Source organism: Patella vulgata, chromosome 6 (genome assembly GCF_932274485.2).
Source record: "Patella vulgata chromosome 6, xgPatVulg1.2, whole genome shotgun sequence".
NCBI classification, from domain to species: Eukaryota; Metazoa; Mollusca; class Gastropoda; family Patellidae; genus Patella; species Patella vulgata.
The window spans coordinates 45,246,079-45,269,718 of record NC_065884.2 but is presented as its reverse complement, the minus strand read 5'-3'; the positions used below and the strand labels follow the sequence as shown (position 1 = coordinate 45,269,718).

The 23,640-nt window shown below is 36.7% G+C and overlaps 2 protein-coding genes across 3 annotated transcripts; one reads left to right on the top strand and one right to left on the bottom strand.

Moving 5' to 3' along the window:
- The first annotated feature begins 699 nt into the window (after positions 1-699).
- On the top strand, positions 700-14,047 carry LOC126824350 (uncharacterized). Its single transcript, XM_050553560.2, has 5 exons — positions 700-931; positions 6,098-6,535; positions 10,049-10,196; positions 10,867-11,034; positions 12,906-14,047. The coding sequence occupies exons 1-5, from the start codon at positions 775-777 to the stop codon at positions 13,486-13,488; spliced, it is 1,494 nt and encodes a 497-aa protein (XP_050409517.2). The 5' UTR covers positions 700-774; the 3' UTR covers positions 13,489-14,047.
- Positions 2,024-22,042, bottom strand: LOC126823725 (uncharacterized). Of its 2 annotated transcripts, none has more exons than XM_056101992.1 (4): positions 16,302-22,042; positions 2,948-3,080; positions 2,436-2,761; positions 2,024-2,302 (listed from the first exon to the last, which is right to left on the bottom strand). In XM_056101992.1, exon 1 carries the CDS (start codon positions 21,119-21,121, stop codon positions 19,007-19,009), a length of 2,115 nt encoding a protein of 704 aa, XP_055957967.1. In that variant the 5' UTR covers positions 21,122-22,042; the 3' UTR covers positions 2,024-2,302; positions 2,436-2,761; positions 2,948-3,080; positions 16,302-19,006. The 2 variants fall into 2 exon arrangements, with proteins under 2 accessions (XP_055957967.1, XP_055957968.1); XM_056101993.1 differs by having other exon boundaries at positions 2,028-2,302.
- Positions 22,043-23,640: the final 1,598 nt, after the last annotated feature.

Genomic DNA, 23,640 nt, shown 5'->3' with positions numbered 1-23,640 from the left:
CATCTCTTTGATTTAAATAAACTACATTATTCACAAAATCATTTCTGGCTGCCACATAAAGACACATTATGGGAGATTAGATAAAAAAAAAACTGACAGTTTTCACTATAATAGTTAAAAACTTGATAATGTAAAGGGAAAGTTCTGAAAATTTCATTCAAATTGATCCACTCTGAACCGAAAATTTAGCGATTTAATTTTCGACTAGCCTCGATCATCATTTCTAAAGTCGGTACGATAAAAAGCATAGTCTCGATGCTGAATTGATAAACAATTCATCAAAACCGAACGTGTCTATCATTTACAAATGCAGTCTGAGAAATATCCGCTGTCAATAAGAGTAACACCTGATAGGCGAAAGACCGAAGAAATTTATCGTTCAAGTTCGTTGCAACAACCTCTGTGGGAGATTTTAATTTTTTAAATTACACGTCTCTTTGTACTAATTTAAAAACCATGATCACCACACATTCAGCATGTGCCAGAATTTAATAATTATTTTTTAAAAATGGAATTCTTTTTAACCTAATCACCTAAAAAATAAACATTACACGCTGTAGGAATACGCACTATGATCAATGACGTAACGGCTAGTTCCGTCGATGTGCAATCGGCCTTAAACTCGAAAGATAAATACTCATCCGGAAACTGCCGAAGTTTGTTGCCGAGTGCCATTTTGGCCAATCAAAATAAAGAAAACTTTTAGCCCCGATCCTTCAATCATGGCGTATTTAGTCAACAAGGATACATTTTTCTGGCATTCTGACCAGAAAAATGAAGTGCCTTATTCATCAGAATGCAACACAGCCCTGCAAGTTACTGGTTTTTAACGACAACACCTGGAGGCACTGTGTGGAATATTCAAAACAGTGGCAGACTTTGGATGGAGAAGAAAAAAACATTGCAATCACGTATCGAGATGTGTTAGAAGGTATGTTTGTATTAGGCCTATATTGTATGTTTCCGACTTATCACCGGAATTCACTTCGAAAACCCCTGATTCCTCCCACAAAACTAATTTAAATTTATTTTAAATGTATAAAACATTATAATGTAACGAATTACTATTTTGATATCCCCACAGGCCAAATGAAGGCCCTGTGGTGGGTATATTTATTTGAAAGACTACCAGAATTCATTTCAAATATATGCTCCAAAATAACACTAAAAAACAATTTGCGTCGAGTTACCCAATAACTCCAAAATAACAACCAATAACTTCAAAAATATTGACTGTGGAAACACAAAATAACAATTTAGTATGAGTTTAAGAAGCGTCACTGGTTTTTGTTCAAACCGGAGGTTCACGGGAGATAACTCGTGTATGTGATTTTTGTTGACAAGAAACTTATGTATACTTTCGTTGCAATTCGTTGTAATGTATTGTAATTAGAGATTGACTAATAGTTTATTAAAAGTAATAAAACAGTAATTATATGCATGGAACGTCAGCATTTCAGTCCTAATTTTAACTTACAATATTATTTGACCAAATCCATACATCGGAATTCACTTTGGAGATATCAGAATTGGGAGCAGGTCGTTTCATCCCATGACCGGTTCACCCCGGGCTGTTTCATCCCAAATTGACCCCGGGCTGTTTCATATCGGGTCGTTTCATCCCACAAATCAATAAACAGGTTTTACGTATTTTTAATATTTTATTCATAATTTATAACAATAACAACATGTCATGGCACTTTTAGTAATACTATTTGTATCATTTCATACATAAATCACTTACTTTGATTTCATTAATTTATCTTAAATTACATTAAATTACATTAAATCATTTCATACATAAATCATACATAAATCAATTACTTTGATTTCATTAAATTATCTATTTACGGCTTTTAAATAGTTTTATAAATAAATGTATTTGTTAAATTTCATTAAATTATTTCATGAATAAATGTATTTGTTAAATTTCATTAAATTATTTCATGAATAAATGTATTTGTTAAATTATTTTATGTATTTATTGTATTCGTTAAACTAAATTCTTTAAATTATTTGTTAAACTATTTCATTAAATTTGTACATAAATTTTAGTACAAGTTACCGGCTAGTTTTAAAAAACTACTCGTTGTGATTGATCTATCATTGTATTTCCCCCAGGCTTCAAATATTTTAGTGTTTATTTTACAATATTTTTTCCTACAAATTCTAAAATTCACCCCTTCCTCAACCATTGTCCACTGCATATCTATTAATTCTCCTTCTTAATTCAAAATTGGTAGTACAACATAAAAACTGAGACCCGCTCCCATACACCTTGAATTTAGACGCCTTTGCCATCCTGAAATACATTAATCTCATATTAAAGAATGTCAACATGTAATAAGAATATTCAATTAAACTACTAATTATTATTGAATGTAAATAATATTGAATGTAAACAATATTTAATGTAAGTAATTAAATTAACTCACCTTCACAATCATTATTTGTTCGGAAAGCCATAATGAAAATGCTGATATTATTTAGAGAATAGATGGAGGACTCGAACCAGGTTTGTCGGATATACGAAACGAGTTCCCGTAAAGGGTCCGTGTTTGCCATCAGACACAACTTGTCGAAGGCGGCTAGCATGTGGTCGGCGGGTAGAAAAGGTAACTTTCATAATCCTGGGATCACAATCATGGATGTGGTTGCCACTTGGTATAAAATCTGTCCCTCGTTGCATGACTGTGGCTGTACACGGTAAACTTTTACTCTTCCTGGAACAAACCCAGGTTGTAGAAGTACGTGATGATCTCTGAAATACACAATTAACATGGTTAAAAAGAGTGACAATTGTTGTTTTGTGATCAGTAGCTAGTTGAGCAGTTAATTAAATGATATTTACTCCAATGATATTTGGTCTCTGAAATACACAATTAACATGGTTAAAAAGAGTGAGCAGTAATCCGTTAATTAAATCAATCAATTATATGAAACTCACCTTTACTGTGAAGGAAAATCCATCAGAGGTCACCAATTTCGCTTTTCCTCTCTTAGTCCCATTCTCTACTATTTCATATGTCAATTCATGATTATCTATTACTGAAGTGTTGAGTTGCTCTTCTGGTAAAGATCTGAAATATATTTCAGTCAAATAAAGTATTTACTAATATTTTACATTAATAATAAATTACTTTAAATCACCGGGATTCACTTTAAAAACATATAAACATCGGAATTTACTTTCAACTTATCAGAAATCGCACTTAAGACCTTCGTTTTTACTAATATTTTACATTAATAATAAATTACTTTAAAACACATAAAATCACCGGAATTCACATTGAAAACACATAAACACCGGAATTCACATTGAAAACATATAAACACCGGAATTCACTTTCAACATATCTGAATTCGCACTGAAGACCTTCGTATTTACTAATATTTTACATTAATAATAAATTACTTTAAATCACCGGGATTCACTTTAAAAACATATAAACATCAGAATTTACTTTCAACATATCAGAAATCACACTTAAGACCTTCGTTTTTACTAATATTTTACATTAATAATAAATTACTTTTAAACACCGAAAATCACCGGAGTTCAAATTGAAAACATATAAACACCGGAATTCACTTTCAAATATCGGAATTCGCACTTCAGACCTTCGTACTCAATCACAAATATTTTATAATAATAATAAATTACTTTAAAACACCGGAATTCACATACAAAATATCTGAATTCGCACTTTAGACCTTTGTATTTACTAATATTTTACATTTATAAAAAATTACTTTAAAACACAGGAATTCACTTTGAGAAAATCGGAATCCACCCCCAAGACAATTGTATTTACTTATATTTTGCATTTATATTAATACTAGAATGTATCTGCTGTAAAACGATATTTCCAGATGGTCAACTCGGGGAAACACAATAAAAACACAGCAGTAATCCATGTAAAATGTCAAACCGAACATTTCTTGAATGTAGATGATCTAAGTTTATTCTAAAATTAACTTAGTAATAATCTGCCAATCAAATAATTATAGTCTCATCAATAATGGTTTGGATGATTTCATAGATAATCTGTTGTAGCATGAAGCAGTCCAGATTAAATGAAGTGTAATTTTAATAATATGCCAATAGTAGGCATATAGAATGTTCACCAGTTAATTGTCATTGTAAAAGGTGACAAATCACATACAATCACACCTCCAAAAAACATAACAAACTATGATAACATGAGAATGAGAATTTATTTATTTCTAAACAAGTTACGATGTCGATGACCGAAAGTGACAATCGGCGCAATTCGCAATTATAAATAAATAAATATAGCTATAATATTAAATTGTTCATTTTGGAGTTATTGGGTAATTCGCGCAAATTGTTATTATGTGTTATTTTGGAGTTCGGCCTATTGGGTAATAGTAATACGACGCGCCCTACGTTATCATAATCATGATGCATATATTTGAAATGAATTCCGGTAGTCTTTCAAATAAATTCACCTACAGTGCCTTTATCTGGCCTGTGGAGAGATCAAAATGTATTATACAGTATACATTTAAAATAAGTGAGTTTTGTGGGAGGAATCAGGGATTTTAGAAGTGAATTCTGGTGATAGTAAATGAATTCCGGTGATTGTAAATGAATTCCGGTGATTGTAAATGAATTCCGGTGATTAGTCTACCCGTTTTTTTATTATTATTATTTTCTTAGTCTTAGTATTAAAATTTTTTCTAGGCTGTGAGTGTTCACGTTGGTTGTTGTTAAGAAATAATAAAAATACTTGTTCACAATACATGGTATCACGCAAACCAGTGGTGGGCAAACTTTCAAGTTTTAAAACAAAACTGAAGCCTAAACTGGTGAAGGGCAAAACATTTTTATGAAACATAACTAACAAATTACATTAGTCATTAATTACAATGTCAAGGGTTATGAAATATCATTTTCAATAAAGTAATATTAGAAATATGGAGTACAGCACATAATATTTAAAATTACATTCTTATTAGAATCATTTTAGTCAGGTTCCATGGAACTTTGTCAAATTTATATTCCGTCGGTGATTGGTCTAAAACAAAACCTGCCGTCTTGTGGGAGCATAGTTTGGAATAGCCTTTACAGAAAAATCAAAGACATTCAGTCTAAGCCGTGAAAAGATCTGCAAAGATTATTGATCCTACAGGCGGAAATGCTGTTTAAATAAGCAATTTTAGATTTTGATTTCATTGAGATTGCATTGCTCAAAAAAAAATTAAATGTAGGGATCTAGTGGGCCGGTTAATTGGGCTTCGGTTAATTGGGCTTCGTAGTTTTAGGCGATATATTCTAGTATAAATATCATGCAAGAATTATAGTTAAGAAATTAATATTCACCCAGGAAGTCTGAGCTAAGTTACTATATTACTGGTAATATATTGTTAATTGAGCAAAGATAATTTAATCTATCACACAATTGTATTAATGTTGTAGTCAGTCTAGTTGCAGTCTGTTCCCACTCCACATGCCACATGAGTTTTATGGCTAGTCTTTTGTCCTAAGCTGGACATGTGTTTCTTTGTTTTTATAACTTTTAATCTATCACACATGTTTTATACAATTAATTATGTATAGACTTGGTAGTCAGTCTAGTTGCAGTAGATGTGTTCCTTTGTTTTTATAACTTTTAATCTATCACACATGTTTCATACAATTAATTATGTATAGACTTGGTAGTCAGTCTAGTTGCAGTAGATGGTCTTTTATTTGTTTGTCTGGGTTTTATGGCCTGTATTTTGTCTTTTAAGCTTATAGCACACAGGTTTTTTTGTGTTTTTTTATTTTAATCTATCACGTATGTGACGTACAATTATTTAGTAGATGGTTCTTTATTGGTCTGTATCAGATAATTTTTGAAGGTTGAAATGGTTTATTTTTGTGAAAATTTTGTACAAATCTCTTCACTGGACCCGTGCAACTATTTACAGATATATTTTTCATTTTAAAGGGAAAGTCCTAGATAATCCAGGTTTTCAAAAATAAAACTATAGTTTAGTGTTAAATTGCATTCGTAAACATGCTTTTATTTTTTAAATTCACACATGTGACATACTATGTTTTTTCTATCATATTTCCTATTTTCTTTAGGAACGAAGGAAGAAGCTTCAAAGGTGTATGGATATCATTCAAGGTGCTATTCTCGATTTTGTGATAAGCAGCGTGTGGAAAGAGCTCAGAAGAGAGTTGCAAAGGAACCTGCCCCACCTGTCAAACTGCAGTCAACACCGTCACCTAAGAAGCGATTACGGTCGCATAAACCACTTTCAGCAGCTCAATCTTCTACCACTGGTGTGAAAAGAGCTCAGAAGAGAGTTGCAAAGGAACCTGCCCCACCTGTCAAACCGCACTCAACACCGTCACCTAAGAAGCGATTACGGTCGCATAAACCACTTTCAGCAGCTCAATCTTCTACCACTGGTGTTCTTCCTGCTATTTGCTTGATTTGTAAAAAAGTGGACGCATATATTAAAGTAGTTGGTAATAGAGTCAGAGACAAGTTGTCTAAAACACAAACACTAGATGCAGGTAAGCTGGCATTTTTGTTTTGTACCAAATTTATAGTTATAGTAGTTAAAGGGACAATCCCACTCTTGCTGGCTCAAAAAAAAAAAAATGCCTTATTTTAAGTTCTAAATGTGTTAGTAACCTACCTTTAGTTGAAATCATCCCATTAAAAATACTAAAAAAAAATGGTAAATATTTTAAATTTCAATTTTAAAATCTATACGGTTCGTACCCTATAGAATATTTTCATAGCAAAACTTGTAAACAAGTACACTTTATATACTATTCAAAAAAAGTAGCGGATATTTGATTTTTTAAGTGTTATTAAAGTCACCTAATGAAACTGACGAAGAAACAAATGACAAAATGAAATGAAGTTCACATTCATCGATTTATTCCAAATGATCGTTAGACTAAGTAAGGCACAGACTGACCATTATAAGGGTAAAATAATACCCGGGGTCAAACAGCAAAGTTACCACAGCATCACAACCAAGTCAGTAACGGGTAAATCCTCCTCTGTTTGCCAAACAAGCATTGATCCGACGTGGCATACTTCTAATGAGACGTCTAAGGTCATTTTGGTCCAGATTGTCCCATTCCTGTTGCAACGCAGCAGCAAGTTCTTGGACATTGGCAGGACGTTGTTGACGTTGACGTAACCTCTGTCCAAGCATGTCCCAGACATGCTCGATGGGGGAGAGGTCGGGACTCAGTGCTGGCCAAGGTAATGTGGTGATGTTCTGTTGTTGGAGGTAACCTGTAACGATCCTGGCCCTGTGACATCTTGCGTTGTCATCCTGGAAGATGAAACGGCGGCCATGACGTCGTGCGAACGGCACAACATGGACTGCCAAGATGTTGTCCCGGTAGTACTGGCCTGTAACACGCCCTGCAACAACATGTAAAGCCGTTCTTCCAGCAACAGTGATGCCTCCCCACACCATAACAGAACCACCCCCAAATCGATCATGTCTGATGACGTTAACGTCTTGGAAGCGCTCGTTTCGACGACGCCACACCCTCCTACGTCTGTCCAAAAAATCAACAGTGAACCTTGACTCATCTGAAAACATCACATTGCTCCAGCGTCGATTATCCCAGTGATGACGATCCCTACACCAACGACGTCTTGCCTGAATGTGATGATCTCTCAAACAAGGGATCACGCGAGGACGTCGGGCGCGAAGGTGACCCCTATGCAGTCGATTCCGAATCGTCTGGCCACTCACTCTCACACCAGTGTCTGTTTGAAGACGAGCGCTGATCCGATTTGCTGTGATGACACGATTTCTCAAGGCCAAGGTACGGATAAATCGATCCTGGGCTTGAGTTGTCGCCCTTGGTCGACCTGAGCGTGGTCTGTCCTGTACAGATTGTGTATCACGGTATCTGGACCATAGCCTGCTTATGACAGACTGAGAAACATTCATCGTCCGCGCCACAACCGCCTGTGTTGTGCCGATCTGTAGCATGCCAAGGGCACGTAACCTTTCATTTTGGGTAAGCCGACGCATATCAAAATTTGTTTTCTGGTCACTAAAACAATTAAACTGATGTTTCCACCCTGGAATTCAATGCCACAATGACTGTAACATTCAAAGTCAGAGTCGTGCAAATCTTGGGTTGGACCCCCATGATGATCCCAAGCATCACCTGCATTCCATGCGGTAGCTATTGGTGCGTTTGGGCGTCACATGTAACTGGAAATGTTTTTTCTGTTAGGTTCTATAGTGACTTTTTTCGTAGTCATTTGCATATTTTAGTATTATGCCCCCAAAATCAAATATCCCCTACTTTTTTTGAATAGTATATATATAGTGAATTACGTAAATGAAGTTCAGCCACCGTTACTAGGATATCCTAAAACTAGCCTTCATAGACGTAAATACACACGTTATAAACCAATCGTTTACTTTCTACTTTCACTTCATAGAATGTTTAAATCGCTTGCTAAAACTCGATTGAAGTTTTTTTTATATTTTTAGATAATAAGTTAGCCATAATTTTTCCATTTTTATACGCCCACATTGAAATGTGGTCGTATATTGTCGTCGCCCCCGTGGAAGAAGCCTATTGATTTTCAGCAATTTCCGATAATTACTGCCAGAGTTATGCCCCTTGATCACTTCAAAAAATCGTGTGGACGCTCTAGAGGCCAAAGTTAATATCCGATTGACTTTAAATTTATACACAGTGTTTAAGGTCATGAGACGAAGAAGCCTATTGATTTTCAGCGATTTCCGATAATTACTGCCAGAGTTATGGCCCTTGATCACTTCAAAAAATCTTGTGGACACTCTAGAGGCCAAAGTTAATATCCGATTGACTTTAAATTTATACACAGTGTTTAAGGTCATGAGACGAAGAAGCCTATTGATTTTCAGCAATTTCCGATTATTACTGCCAGAGTTATGCCCCTTGATCACTTCAAAAAATCGTGTGGACGCTCTAGAGGCCAAAGTTAATATCCGATTGACTTTAAATTTATACACAGTGTTGCCTGGCAACCTATCTTTTAAAATAAGGTTGATTTAGATGAAATGTATAGCACCAATAATTTAAAATATCTTATAATACTACAATTTATTAATCAAAATAAAGATTGGGACATGTTTATAAGTTACAGCAAGAGTGGGATCGTCACTTTAAACATACATTATCCAAGAGCAAAATCTGATTATTGCAAGTCTTAATTTAGGCTTCAGATGTTATAGAAATTATAAATTAGATCTTTATTTAAACAACAAGCCCAAAATCAACTCTGTAGACCCACGGATGGCTCGGCTACAGCTCGGATTTAAATAGGATTTCACTTATTGATAAATTAAAATATGGCACACCCTGATGAGAATACGTCAGTTAGATCGAGGCTAAATGATAGAGTGTACTTAGCGAGGCCGCTGTAGAGCCTTTCCGCATGCCATTGAAAACTTTACTTGATAATCGAGATATGTAGGTGGAGTTAACGCCTGTCAATCAAACGATCGGTCATGGTGAAGGCACATTTCACTACCATTTCTAGTCAAATATTACAACGATGATAACTATGTTCAGAATAAAGTAATTTGACTGAAATTTTCTATATATTCTTCTTTCATCATCTACTTTTGAGCTGTTATAGCAAGAATGGCCAACTCGCTATAAAAATCTCCCATAATGTATCTTTAAGTTAAAGATCGTCACAAACTATATCCAAGATATAATAATAAGCAAATTTGTATAAGACAGTATGAGGCATCAGTCGAACATAACCGACAGTTTATGACCGTAACAAAATCATCGGTATATGACAGTAAATGTACATAAACACAAAGTGCAGTGCAGGACCGAGATTTGAAAGCTATGTGTATGAAAAGGAGGGCTTGATAATAAATTTTTTTTTAGGAATTATTTGCAAGTAAGCAGTAATAAGATGTTCAACACAAATCAATTAATTAAATCGTAGGATTTTCCTTTGACCACCATCCACCAATGTGTTTGCTTTCTTCCCAAATATTAGCTTTTTATTTTTGTGTCTTTTTTTACACTTAGGTTTATTACGTGAAGCAGCCACAAAAAAAGAAAATGAATCTATTTTAAAACATATTCGTGGTAAAGATTGTGTTGCCATCGAAGTACGATATCATGATTCCTGCTATAAAAGATATGTTAGCTTTTTAAGTAGAAAGACTAGCAGTGTGTAAGTATTTTTTTGATTTAGTACACAACCCAACATGCCATTAATAGTATTGACACTAGCTGGCATTTATATACTTCTGTTTGTTGGTAGTATGTTCTTTCTTAGCCATTTAAACCTAACAGCAGGCCTCTGTCATTCTGTCCCCCCTGTGGACCGGGGCTAGCCTAGTGCTAGATAGTAGAATAGGTCCACCGCCTCTCCTCAGCGTTTCGTAAAAGGCGACTATTGGGGAGATTGGTCGGGTGGCTGATAGGTTATCTATCGGTCTGTCATCAATGTGGTCGAGGATTCAAGTCCCATTCTCTGTGATCTCAGTGACAAGGTGTGGGAGTAGCCTATCCGATCATGCGCAAGTACTCCCATAAGTAAATCATCTGCGGATGTGGATTGGGGCAAATTGACCTAATTTACGGTGTTGACGTACCATAAAACAACATTTATTCATTCTCTGTCATTCTGTGCAGCACTGATAATTTAATAAAGTTATGTATAGTACATTTTACCTACATTACATAATCAGCTACATCTAGCTTGATAAGTGAAATTTTGTCTTGTTGGCTTGTTTAATAATCAAATTATTCATTATACTTCTGTGACCCATATGTCTGTTATAGTAGCCAATTGTTTTTGTCTGTTGTCTCCTTCTGAACTTACTTTGTAATTTTTTCAGTAAAGAAGATGAATTACCTATTTTTCACAGAACGTTTGAAGTTTTTGCCAATGATATCATTCGAACTAAAATCATCAAGGGAAGAGAAATTATGTACATGTCAAAGCTCCTTCATATATTTCAAAATATGGTCCGAAAAATTGAAAAGCTTGATGCTTCCAGTTTCAGGTAATACAATAGTTTTTATACATCCACATTTTCATGTGGACGTTTATTGTCGTCGCCCCCGTCCGTCCGTCCACAATTGTTTGTGAACAGTCTACAGGTCACAATTTTTATCCGATTTCAATGAAACTTGAAATATAGGTTTATCACCTTAAGATCTCGGCTCCTTTCGATATTGGCATCTATTGGACCGTAACTTCATGGATTATGGCCCCTGATTGTACGCAAAAAATCACGTTTTTGGCTTTTGAACACTGTAGAGGTCACAATTTTTATCCGATTTTGTTGAAACTTGAAATGTAAGTTTATAACCCAAAGATCTCGGTTCCTTTCGATATTCGCGCATATTGGACCGTAACTTCCTGAATTATGACCCCTGATTGTACGTAAAAACGCGTTTTTTGGCTTGTGGACCCTATAGAGGTCATAATTTTTATCCGATTTAAAAAAACCTATTATTATCACCGTTAAACCCTAAGGACGATTGAGTTCGAATTTCGTGAAAATCGACCCAAAATTGACAGACAAAATGGACGCCCTTTGTTCTCAAATAGCGTAAAAATATGGTATATAAAGGTTGTGGACCCTATAGAGGTTACAATTTTTATCCGATTTTGTTGAAACTTGAAATGTAAGTTTATAACCCAAAGATCTTGGTTCCTTTCGATATTCGCGCATATCGGACTGTAAGTTACTGAATTATGGCCAATGATTGTACGAAAAATCGCGTTTTTATCTTGTGGACCCTATAGAGGTCATAATTTTTATCCGATTTAAAAAAACGTATTATTATATCACCGTTACACCCTAAGGACGACTGACAGACAAAATGGCCTTCCCTCGTTCTCAAATTGCGTAAAAATATGGTATATCAAGGTTGTGGACCCAATAGAGGTCACAATTTTTATCCGATTTTGTTGAAACTTTCGATTTTTGCGCATATTAAATTGTAATTTCCTGAATTATGGCCCTTGATTGTAGGAAAAATCACTTTCGTTTTAGCTTGTTTTCTATCACTCGAAAATGTGGGCATATTCTGCCTGGCAGCCGCTAGTTTTTCCTTGTCCTGGCCTTGTTTGATTCAAGTAGTTTTTAAAACAGGTTTAATACTTTTTATGGTAGATGATAAAGATTGGGAATGCTTATTGTTTACCCTCAAAAAAACAACTACTCGTCCTTGATTAATTGTGAGATTTTTTTAAAATGACGTCATATTTTTATTTGTAATTTACAAAGTTAGGCTTTAGTAAAATCAGTTCACCGCCGGTCCAACATGTCGTAAAAAAGTTGACTATTGGGACAGTTGGTTGATATTGGTCTCTCATCAATAGGTTCAAGTCCGTTCTCTGCAACCTCAGTGACAAGGTATGCGAGAAGCATATCTGATCACACAGCGCAAGTACCACCCAGTGTATCAACATTTGCGATAACCTGGGGGTTGGATGGCTGAATGGTTAGTATGCGCGCGCTGTATCATAAAGTCTGTCATTGAGTCGACTGGCATGGTTTTGAATCCCCGGTTGTACATGACAAGGAGTAGGGTCGCCTGTCCAACCTCGTGGGTTTTCTCCGGGTCCTCTGGTTTCCTCCCACTGCTAAAGACCCCTATGCGCAAGCGAATTATTGAAATAAAATTAAACCGTATGTTAGTCCCGAAATGACCTAGTTGTGTCGAGTGGACGTTAAACCCCATCTCTCTCTCTTGCGATAACCTGCGGGTTTGAAACAATTGCCTTGATTAGTGTGTCAACGTGCCATAAAACAACATTCATTCATCCATTATGTTTGGCACAAATTGGCCTTTACCGTGCCATAAAACAATATTCAGTCATTCATTCATCCATCCATTATCTAAATCTAATGTAATTTTGTAGGTCCTTTCAACTGAAACAGAAATTACAGAAGTATTTCCCACAGTTAATTTTTCATAGGCCTGCTAAACATGTTAAAAGCGAAATGGTATTCATTGAAGATGAATCCCATCTAGATAAAATACAGTCTTCCACAAGTGAAACTGAATCTGAAAATACAGGTACTGAAACTGAATCTGAAAATACAGGGACTGAAACTGAAACTGACAATACAGGGACTGAAACTACTCAGACTGCAACAGCTGTTAAAAATACTTCATTGGATAGTGACACTTTACACTGTTTTTATACATGTGCTATGAAATTGCGAGGTGAATTTCTAAAAACAAGTGGCTATGATGGACACTGGCCACCGTTAGGCTTAGATTTTACCGTTGAAAATGCAAAATCAATGATTCCAGTAACCTTATTTAATCTTGTCGCATGGGCGATTGGTGCATCTGATGAACCAACTCTGGAATATTATGTAGAAGTTGATGAAGCTGTGAATTTAAAACTAATCTCTATTCTTCAAGATATTGTGAGTCTTCAATCTAAAGGCAGAAAACACAAGTCATCTTTGTTAATATCATTGAACTCGCTATAACACATATTAACCGTAACAAATTCATTATGGATATTTTGTACACTTTAGTCCATGAATGATTTAGTATAATTATAAAAATCAAAATCAACATGTTTTATTAAATTTTAAAATGACTTTGTATATATGTTTTTACATACCTATTGTATGCTGATTCAAGCCTATAAATTCATATCTTATCAACAGAGCTTGTACATACTTGTTTTCCATATTCATTTTCATTAAAATCAGAACTTTTGTCAATTAAAGTCATTACAGTAATATTTAATGTTTAATTTTTGAACTACATGTATTAAAAATCTTAACTATTTCTTTATATATCAGACATGTGCAGCATACATATTTATTTTAGTCTATTATGGTACATTTTTTCTCAGTTGTTTGATGTTAATTATCAATGAATTAGTGTATGTGTAGTGTGTGTGTGTGTGAGAGTATGTAATATATATATATGTGTATATTTATGTATTTGATTTATTATTGTAATTTCATTATGTTTTGATTATAATATTTATATCTGTTTGTATTTTTTTTTTTTTTTTTTTTGAGAGTGGGGTTGCCTGCTCTATAATCCAATTATCTTTAATAAATAATGTTAAAAAAAATAATTTATTTTTAAAATTCCCATAAAGTGCTCCTTTGAGCAAGACCAAGTAGTCTATATATATTTTTTAAAATAGGGGAATGGACAAACAAGGGACATTTTATCCAGTTGTTAGAACACAACCTGTATTATACCTATGCATTAATTTCAAAAAGTCATAATTTAGCAAACACAAATAACTGTCCACAAAACATCAGTTAATTGTTATTACATTGTCAAACCTTATTAGGGGTACCTTTGGTATGGATGTGGTTGGGCTTTAGGAATTTCCGTTTTGTGAGTATATTGATATTAAAAGGTATTTCCAACCTTATATGGAGGGTGGGGGATTAAGCAGTGTATTTGGGGGGGGGGGGTGCTGGGCCTTGCATTTGATTTATGCATAGTTATATTATATGGATGCTACAGTGTCGACTTTATTAGAGATGAGGAAGGGTGGGCTTAGGGGATCTATTCTAACCAGTTGATATTAGGGTGAACTCGACAATGCAATGTATGTATGTCTACACACGCAAAGACAAATACAGTAGGAAGAGAGCCTCTAATAAAATAATATAGCTTCACACACCTTGATTGATTTTGATATTTGGCAATTATCTATATTTATATTCGATTATATATAGGCCTATATCATTGCTATCAAACAACATTTCCAACCCTTCTCAAATTATCTTAATACTCGGAGCTGTGGTGGGACGTTAAACACGATGCATGCAAAAATTAATTCCACAGTGTCGTGTACTTTCTTAAGAATAATAAATTGATTCATCACATTTACACATGTCAGGCTACAAACAGCTTAAAATGTTTGAGAGGGGACAAGCCCGTCAGGTAATACCGACAGCGGCTTCACGGGGGTAAGAGGGGTAAAGCTTGTCTGGCATCGGGGAAAACTGTCCGTCTGATGGGGTCGAGGGTCCGAAAACACGGCACATAATCGCCAAGTGGTAAGCAGCTGTCAGTTGGACACTCTACCCAAGGAGTCATCGCTGACCTAAATCTTTCACATTTATGCACTTATTATATGTTAGCCGACACCGGTAAATACCAGTATTAATAGCGCACACTTTCTTTTCATTAGAAATATGATTTACGAGTTTGGCTAAAAAAAATCGACCTAATTATATTATAGCAAAACAACGACAGTGATCTATTAAATTCTCCTTACGGTCACGTGTATTTACTGTTATTCGCTATTTACTAGATTTTCATTGGCTGAAAGCTCGCCGTCTCACTACTTTTATTATTGCGAGGACAAAAAATGCTGTCGTTTAGATTATTTATTTAAAACGTTTCTGGCACATAAATTGGAATGTGGCAGTTTTGTTTACAACACATTAGGGTTATTTCTCGAGAAATAAATATTAAAACTTTCCACAGCGGTGAGTTGCAACGACTTTTGAAAACTAAGCTAGTTAGAATTTACCAGTACGGAAGCCCATTAGGGTCAATCAAATGAAAAAGAAATTCTGACTATCTTGTAATAGGCTATCTTGTAATTAGGTTATCTTGTAATTACAAGATACGGAGAAGCCCATGAATAACTTATTTTAAGGTCGCCATACACCGATTTATCGAATAGCTAGGTCAACGCTGTACTTTATTTTATGTTACAGAATCGGCACAGTCATGTCATGCTCCCATAAATATCATTCGTTATGTTCATGCCTCCATTAAAATCATAAAGTTCATACTCCCATAACTTCATATTCCCACCAACTTCATATTAATATCAATATTAATGCTCTCCTTTAAGCCACAGAACGCTATTTATATTTTTCGGAATACTTCTTTAAATTTTGATTTTTGGCTGTTTTTATTGTTAGTTAAATAAAATCGTTATCTTGTAATTACAAGATAGTCAAAATATTTTTTTTTCATTTGATTGACCCTAATGGTCTTCCGTATCCCAGTCCTCCGCCTATATGATATAAAGTGCTCTGTTCGCTGATATCTAAATAAATAAAATTATTATTAGCACTATACAGGGGCGCCGTAACGTCCGAGGGACAGGGGTGCAAGGGATGGTCCAGGGGGTTCTCTCCCCCGGGGTTGGTGTGGGGTTTTAAAAAATTTTGTTAATCGGGTGCAGAAATGATTAAATCTGACGTCTTCTGGCAGGCTACCAGTGTTCAGTCGAACACAAGGTATTATCGATAAATCCATCTGACAGACAAGATTGAATGAACCATGACATAAATCAGTTTAGTACCTTTAATTCTGTAAATAAAGCATTCTGTTACTGTTTACATCTGTTTAACATTATTCAACCATTTGTTTATCTCGGTGAATTTCAAGAGAAAATGAACAATTAAGATTTACATGCAGCCATTTGAATTTTGATGGTTTTTTGTGGTCAAGGCCAACTGAACAACGTAATGCAACTTCAATAGTAAAGAGTTGTAATTATTAAAACAAAAGTAGAAAGAAGGGAGATAATTAATGGAAACACAGAGCGAACACACTATAATGTCTTTTAAGGCATGAAAACTGCCACCCCCCTGACGGAGTCACTTAAAGTCCGATAAAGTCTTTAGGTATTCTGTGCATCTTCAGCTTGACTCTGGGTATCTTCCTCGAGCAAACAGATCCTTGCTGTAGGGCGGACAAAGGTTCCCCTTGGAGTCTTTACTTTGGCTGATCCTCTTGGCAAAGCATCATCAATGAGAAGTACAAGGTCATTCACTTTAAGCGGAGGATTGTCGACTTTCCATTTGTTCCGTAAACTTAGGCTAGGTAAATATTCTTTGCGGAATCGATTTACGACATGATTGGCAATTAATTGAACCCGTCTCCAGCGTCGTCTGCTGTTGACTTCCTTGTCTTCTACGTGACTTGGTGAAGTGCTGTAATCCGCTCTGCCTATCAAGAAGTAATTAGGAGTCAATGCGGTAAAATCGTTTCGGTCGGAACTGTTGTAGGTGAGAGGTCTACTGTTTAAAGCTGCTTCCACTTCGATCAGGACGGTTCGAAGGACAACATCAGGAACCGGATTGGTGCCTATTACTGTATAAAGAGCAGCCTTAGTGGAGCGGACTAACCTCTCCCAGGCACCACCAAAGTGCGGGCTGAGAGGGGGGTTGAAGTGCCACTCAATTCCTTGAGGAGCTAGGTACTCTCCAATGCGTTGATTAAGATCTTGCAAGGCTTCCTTTAACTCGTTGTTGGCGCCTACAAAGTTTGTCTCATTATCGCTGTATATGTGCTTCGGGTGACCTCGTCTGCCTATGAAGTTACGAAAGACGAGGATGAAGTCGTCGGTCTCCAATGATTCTGCCAATTCAAGATGTATGGCCCTTGTACACATGCAGGTGAACAAACAACCCCATCGCTTTACTGTTCTACGACCAACTGTTGAATACATGGGGCCAAAGTAGTCAACCCCTGCCTTGGAAGGTCTGCCATTCTTGGTACCTTTGGTGAGGCTCGCCGTTTCTTACAGAGGAAACACTGACGAATGATCTTCTTAGCCGTTTGTCTGACTGAAATGGGCCAAAAACGTTCTCTAATCTGTGCAACCATATGCTCCACACCGCCATGAAAGGTCTTCAGATGAGCATCTAAAAGGAGCAAATCAGTGATGACGTGTGATTTAGGTAAGATAATCTGATTCCAAGTATCACGTGGAACGTTACCCTTTCGTAGTCTTCCTTGAAGACGGAGGTGGTGCTCATCATAGCTAGGTGTCAGAGGAAGAAGAGTGCTACCAGCAGGCAAGTCTTTGTGTTTGTTGAGACAGCCAATTTCTGCTGGGAAACCATCCTCTTGAGCTTGTTTCGTCCAATGAAGTAAGGCACTTTCGTATTCCTCTGGCAGAAGATGTGATGAGGTTAAAGAGGTAAGTTGTAGTCTCTTTACAGGAACCAAGAAGTTTCTAAGTGCACGGAGAAGCCATGCTGTATGGCGTAGGAGCCGTTGCCATGTGGAAAATCTCTCCGGTGACATGAGATATCTGATCTTGAGTGAAGATAGAGGGAACTCCTGGTTGGTTCCACTGTTTGTCTTTACAAAGCAGGATATTTTGATTTCAGGATCTGTACCATCAACATCTTGATTGTTCGCTGGTTGAACAGGCCATGATTCTTTGTCACTATATAGAAATGAAGGACCCGTAAACCAACTGTGTTTAACCGTTAACTTAGAAGCTGGTAACCCTCTAGAACAGTAGTCAGCGGGATTTTGGTCTGATGAGACATGGTACCATTGACTTGAGTTGGTACTGTCTAGAATCTCAGCAATTCTGTTAGACACAAATGGTTTAAATCTTCTGGTCTGATTATTTATGTATTGAATGACTGTCATTGAATCTGTCCAAAAGTAAACATGTTTCACTAGCACAGGTAATTCTTCTTTTAAGCAGTTCCATAGTCTAACTGCTAATACAGTTGCTTGGAGCTCAAGGCAAGGTATAGAAAGTTGAGGCTTGATCAGTGCAACTCGAGTTTTGGCAGCCACAAAGGAACAAGTACCATTTCCTGTATCAGGTAAGTATTTCAGGTAAGCAACACTACCAAATCCTTTTTCAGAAGCATCGGCAAATAAATGGACTTCGATATCGGTAGCTGCTTTAGTAAAACCAATGTGGTGACGTGGTAATTGAAATCTCTTAAGTTCATCCAGTTCCTTAAGCCATGCATTCCATTTTACTTCAAGATCTGTTTTAAGTTTGTCATCCCATTGAATTCCTGTTCGCCAAACCTCCTGGATGAGACATTTAGCTCTGAAAGTAAATGGGGCAAGGAAGCCACATGGGTCGAATATTGAACTCACAATGCTGATTACTCCTCTCTTGGTGGCAGGCATGAGCTTGACATGAGGATCAAATATGAAGACATCATCCTGTACATTCCACTTTAGACCAAGTGTTCGTTGGACTGGAATATCATCTAAGTCGAGGTTTAGACATTTGACAGCACGCTAAGATTCAATAATGGAATCAAGGACTTCATACGAGTTTGACATCCATTTGTGAAGTCGGAAGCCACCGTTACCGAGTAGCTTGGTTAAGCCTTTATAGAGTTGAACTGCTTCTGGTGGAGTTTCAACAGACTTTAATAAGTCATCGACATAGAAGTCTTTAAGAGTTGTTTCGATGACGAGTGAATTAAACTGGTTACAGTTGTACTTAGCTGTACGTTTAATTGCATAATTGGCACAGGATGGTGAATCGACAGCACCAAATATGTGAACTTTCATTTTATAAACATCTGGAGGTCCAGGTTGCAAGATATCTTCTTTCCATAAGAACCGAAGGGCGTCAGTATCTCTGACAGGTACTCGAACTTGGTGGAACATACCTTCCACATCAGCAACAATTGCAACTTTATAGAGTCTGAAGCGGATAAGAATGCCAAATAGATTGTTCAACAAGTCAGGACCAGTCATGAGATTGGAATTCAGTGAAGTGCCTCGGTAAGTAGCAGCAGCATCAAACACAGTCCTCACTTTTCCTGATTTGTTTGGGTTTGTCACACCATGATGCGGTATGTACCAAGTGAGAGGTGTAGTCACACAGGCTTCGTCACTCGTGAGTCGCTGAGCATAGCCATTCTTGATGTAGCTATTCAGGGTTTCACTGTACATATCTCGAAAATGGTTATCCCTGGTAAGTCTTCGTTCTAAAAGTTGAAATCTCCTAGCAGCTGCTTGGTAGTTATTTGGAAGCACGGTTTCAGGATTGCGCCATAGCATGCCCACTTCATAGTGACCATTTATAAGACATGTTGACTGTTCTAGGATATGCATAGATTTTCTATCCTCCATGGAGAGAGATGTTTCAAACTTATGTGCCACACCAAATGATTCAGTTTTCCAAAACTGTTCTACGAGTGTTTCTAATGAAGACGTGTCTTGCTTGCATAGTAAGTTGATTGAAACCTTCACATTTGTTTGATCCGGCTTGGCCACCCCCATGATAGACCAACCTAAGATTGTCTTGATACCAATAGGCTGATGCTTGTCACCAACTAATGTGTCTGTTTGTATGTGTGCTTCAGGAACGTTGGCCCCTATCAGGATTTGAATATCTGATGAAGTGACATTCGATAAACCAAGGTCTGAGAGATGCTGCCATTCAGGCAGGAGTACTTGAGGTGGGCAATGAAAGGTACCAGTGGGAACAATCCAGGCCTCAGGAATGTTAATGATCTCTGCATTAGAATCAGTGGCAGACTGCACTGAGAATGATACCAGACTACTGTTGTGGGTAGTTTTTCCGCTGATAGTCTGAATCGTGAGAAGCTTTGGTCTTCCAGTAATACCAAGTCTTTGAGCTAATGGTTTCTCTACAAGAGTAATCTCACTTGCTGTATCTTGCAGGGCAAATGTTTCAATAGTACTACAATTTTTACCAAGAATACAGACTTTGACAATCTGGAAACACACTTGAGGTGTCGTTGATATATTGAGCTTGTGTACCAGGTGAGTTTGGTCCGGATCAACAGGATGTAAGGATGTTTGATGTTTTCCTTGACAGCTAGGTTCTCGACACAGAACTGTTGAAGAACAGGCTTCTGTTTTATGATTTGAACGTAAACAATTATGACAAAGTTGATTGTCAATGACGACCTTTTGTCTTTCTTGAAAAGACTTGTAATAAATAGGACATTTGTAGATGCTATGGTTTTCCTTGCACACAAGACATGGTTTTTGGAATACAAGTTGGTTAGGATTTTCTTTATGCGTAGGAGCAGGTGACGATTTACTTTGCTGTTCATGTTTATACTCCTGGTTATACCCTCTAGTATTTAGAGATTTATGCTTGAAAAGTAAGTAACTACGTGGACCAGAGAATTTCTGTTTGTTGAATTTATCTATACTACTAGCATCTGTCCGATGAGTAGAAACCGCATATGGATTTAGATCTGTATCAAGCCGTTCCCTCAGCCATGTTTTCAAGTCAAGTAGGTTGGGCTCACATGTTCTTAGAATTTGCTTGCTAAATTCATTCCAGCTCTGAACTTTATCTGAAGGAAGACGTTTGAGTGCCTTGATGAGGGTATCACTGCTATACAAGTCAGAAAGGTAATTCATTTGCTGGAGTGCCGCAATACAGTCTCTGACAGCAATGTAGAAATGACGTAGTGCAGTTGGATCTCTGTTTGTGACAGCTTGGCCAGAGGTGACTGTTTCCACTAATGCTCTAGCAACCTTGATGGGATGACCAAAGGTCGATTTAAGCTCTTGTAATACCAAACAATAGTTTTTTCCGGAGTATCCTAGGCCTTGGACCAGGGCCTTTGCAGCGCCTTCTAGATGGGACAACAGAATGTCTAGCCGCCTTGTGTCTGAAATAGTTTAAGGTCCACCGAACTAGATCGAACAGGCACTTTTCCTGGAATGTTGACTGTTGACACTGCCATTGTTTCCAGCCTTGACACCTTTAGGTTGACTTACATTCTGTGGCGAGAGAGAATGGTATGGACCTTTAAGTGAAGGTGGTCCCGAATGGGCTCTTCGAGTCTTTAATTCAAGAGTTTGAGTAGTGCGGTTCTTGTTAGTAGCCGGTAAGGACATAATGATTGACAAAAAATCGAATTCGAGCTTTTCTGAATCTTCATTGGCTGTTAAATATTATTATTTTCTCTGTTGAATGTTCGAGATAAACCACATGTTCAGTCGAACACAAGGTATTATCGATAAATCCATCTGACAGACAAGATTGAATGAACCATGACATAAATCAGTTTCGTACCTTTAATTCTGTAAATAAAGCATTCTGTTACTGTTTACATCTGTTTAACATTATTCAACCATTTGTTTATCTCGGTGAATTTCAAGAGAAAATGAACAATTAAGATTTACATGCAGCCATTTGAATTTTGATGGTTTTTTGTGGTCAAGGTTAACTGAACAACGTAATGCAACTTCAATAGTAAAGAGTTGTAATTATTAAAACAAAAGTAGAAAGAAGGGAGATAATTAATGGAAACACGGAGCGAACACACAAGAATGTCTTTTAAGGCATGAACAACCAGTTAAAACGTATCAGATCAAAATGCAACTCAGATTACTAGAATCAATATCCGATTCGGTTCATTTCGACGTAGCATATCGAACAAAAATCTCGAATCCTGTTTTTATACAATTTCGTGGGATATATTAAAAATATAGTTCAAAATTTCGTTTTACTTGTCTTACTACACTGGGATCTGGAAGAGTTGTTATGTGACAAGCGTTCTACTTGATGTGGGGAATTACCAAATGAAAAGGTCTTTTAAGGCGAGTTCTTAGCCTTTTTATGCACGGAACTGTGGGTAAACCACTAGCAACGTCAACACCGATTGATTAATTAATGTCTGACGTCATATGGTCAAAAGCCGCTCGTTTGCCCCCTGACGTGAACTCCTACTATATCGCTTGTCAGATCTTCATGTAGTGTAGAACAACGAAAGTGAACTCCTACTATATCGCTTGTCAGATCTTCATGTAGTGTAGACCAACGAAAGTAAAAAAAATGAAACGAAATATAGATCTGTATTTTAATCAGATTGGTCAGACAGTCTCATTGCTGGTTTACGAAAAATATTTTAAAGGACAATCAGCAAAAAAGTAAGGACAGCGGGGCTTTTGGGGACGGGGGGGGGGGGGGCATTTGCAAACATAGCCCCGCCGTTCCGACGCCCCTGGCACTATATTCACGTCAATATGGATTTTTGATTTGTTTGTAAAAATGATGAATTTGGTGTATATTTTAAATCCAGTTTAATATTACTGTACAACAATATTAACACAAAAAAAAACGTTGCTTTACAACATTCAATGCGTATCAGGTATCAAAGCGTATCAATGCGTATTATGCTGGGGAAGAAAGACTTCAGAAAAAAAAACCTCGACAGAAAAACCTCGGCCTGCCGTCCTCGGTTTTTCTTTTTCTCGGGTTATTTTTTTCAGTTTTTCTTTCCCCAGCATAACCTCAAGACTCGTGCTTTATCCTACACATAATGGACGTGTAAGGAAAGAAGGGTCGGAGGTCTTCTTAAGCAGTCTTTTTGATGATATCTGAGGTTGGTCGACTTATGAACGAAAGTTGATTGTTGTACGGAAAAGTCGAATTAAACTCGAAATTTTGATGTTTTGTCGGACTCTACACGGTCACACGAAAGGGGTCCCGCAACTTTAGTATCAAGGTTCAGAGTATCGGGGTCTATTGTATATGCGTCGAAATGAAAAAGTCCGTGATTCGAGAATCTAAAATCCGTGCTTTGAAAAGGTGGTATCATGGTATGTAATGTATCCTTGTGAATCTGAAAAGTTTGCATGAGGAAATTTAGCAAGTGTGCCATTAACAATAATTCTGATCATCCTCACTGTGTTTGATTTCGTTTCAATTTCGTGGATTGTATGTAAATGTCTAAAAATAAAGCTGTTGATGACGCAAATAGTCAGCTGCAGGTTACTATAAAGGTTCGTCTGCTTTTGACCGATACCCAGCTATAAATACAAATGTCATTTATGTAAATTTTTATACGACCACTGTTTCATATTTTAGGCCTCAATTTTTGGCCAATTTTAGATGTTGATCAAACGATCTTGGTTGAATTCGATGTTGG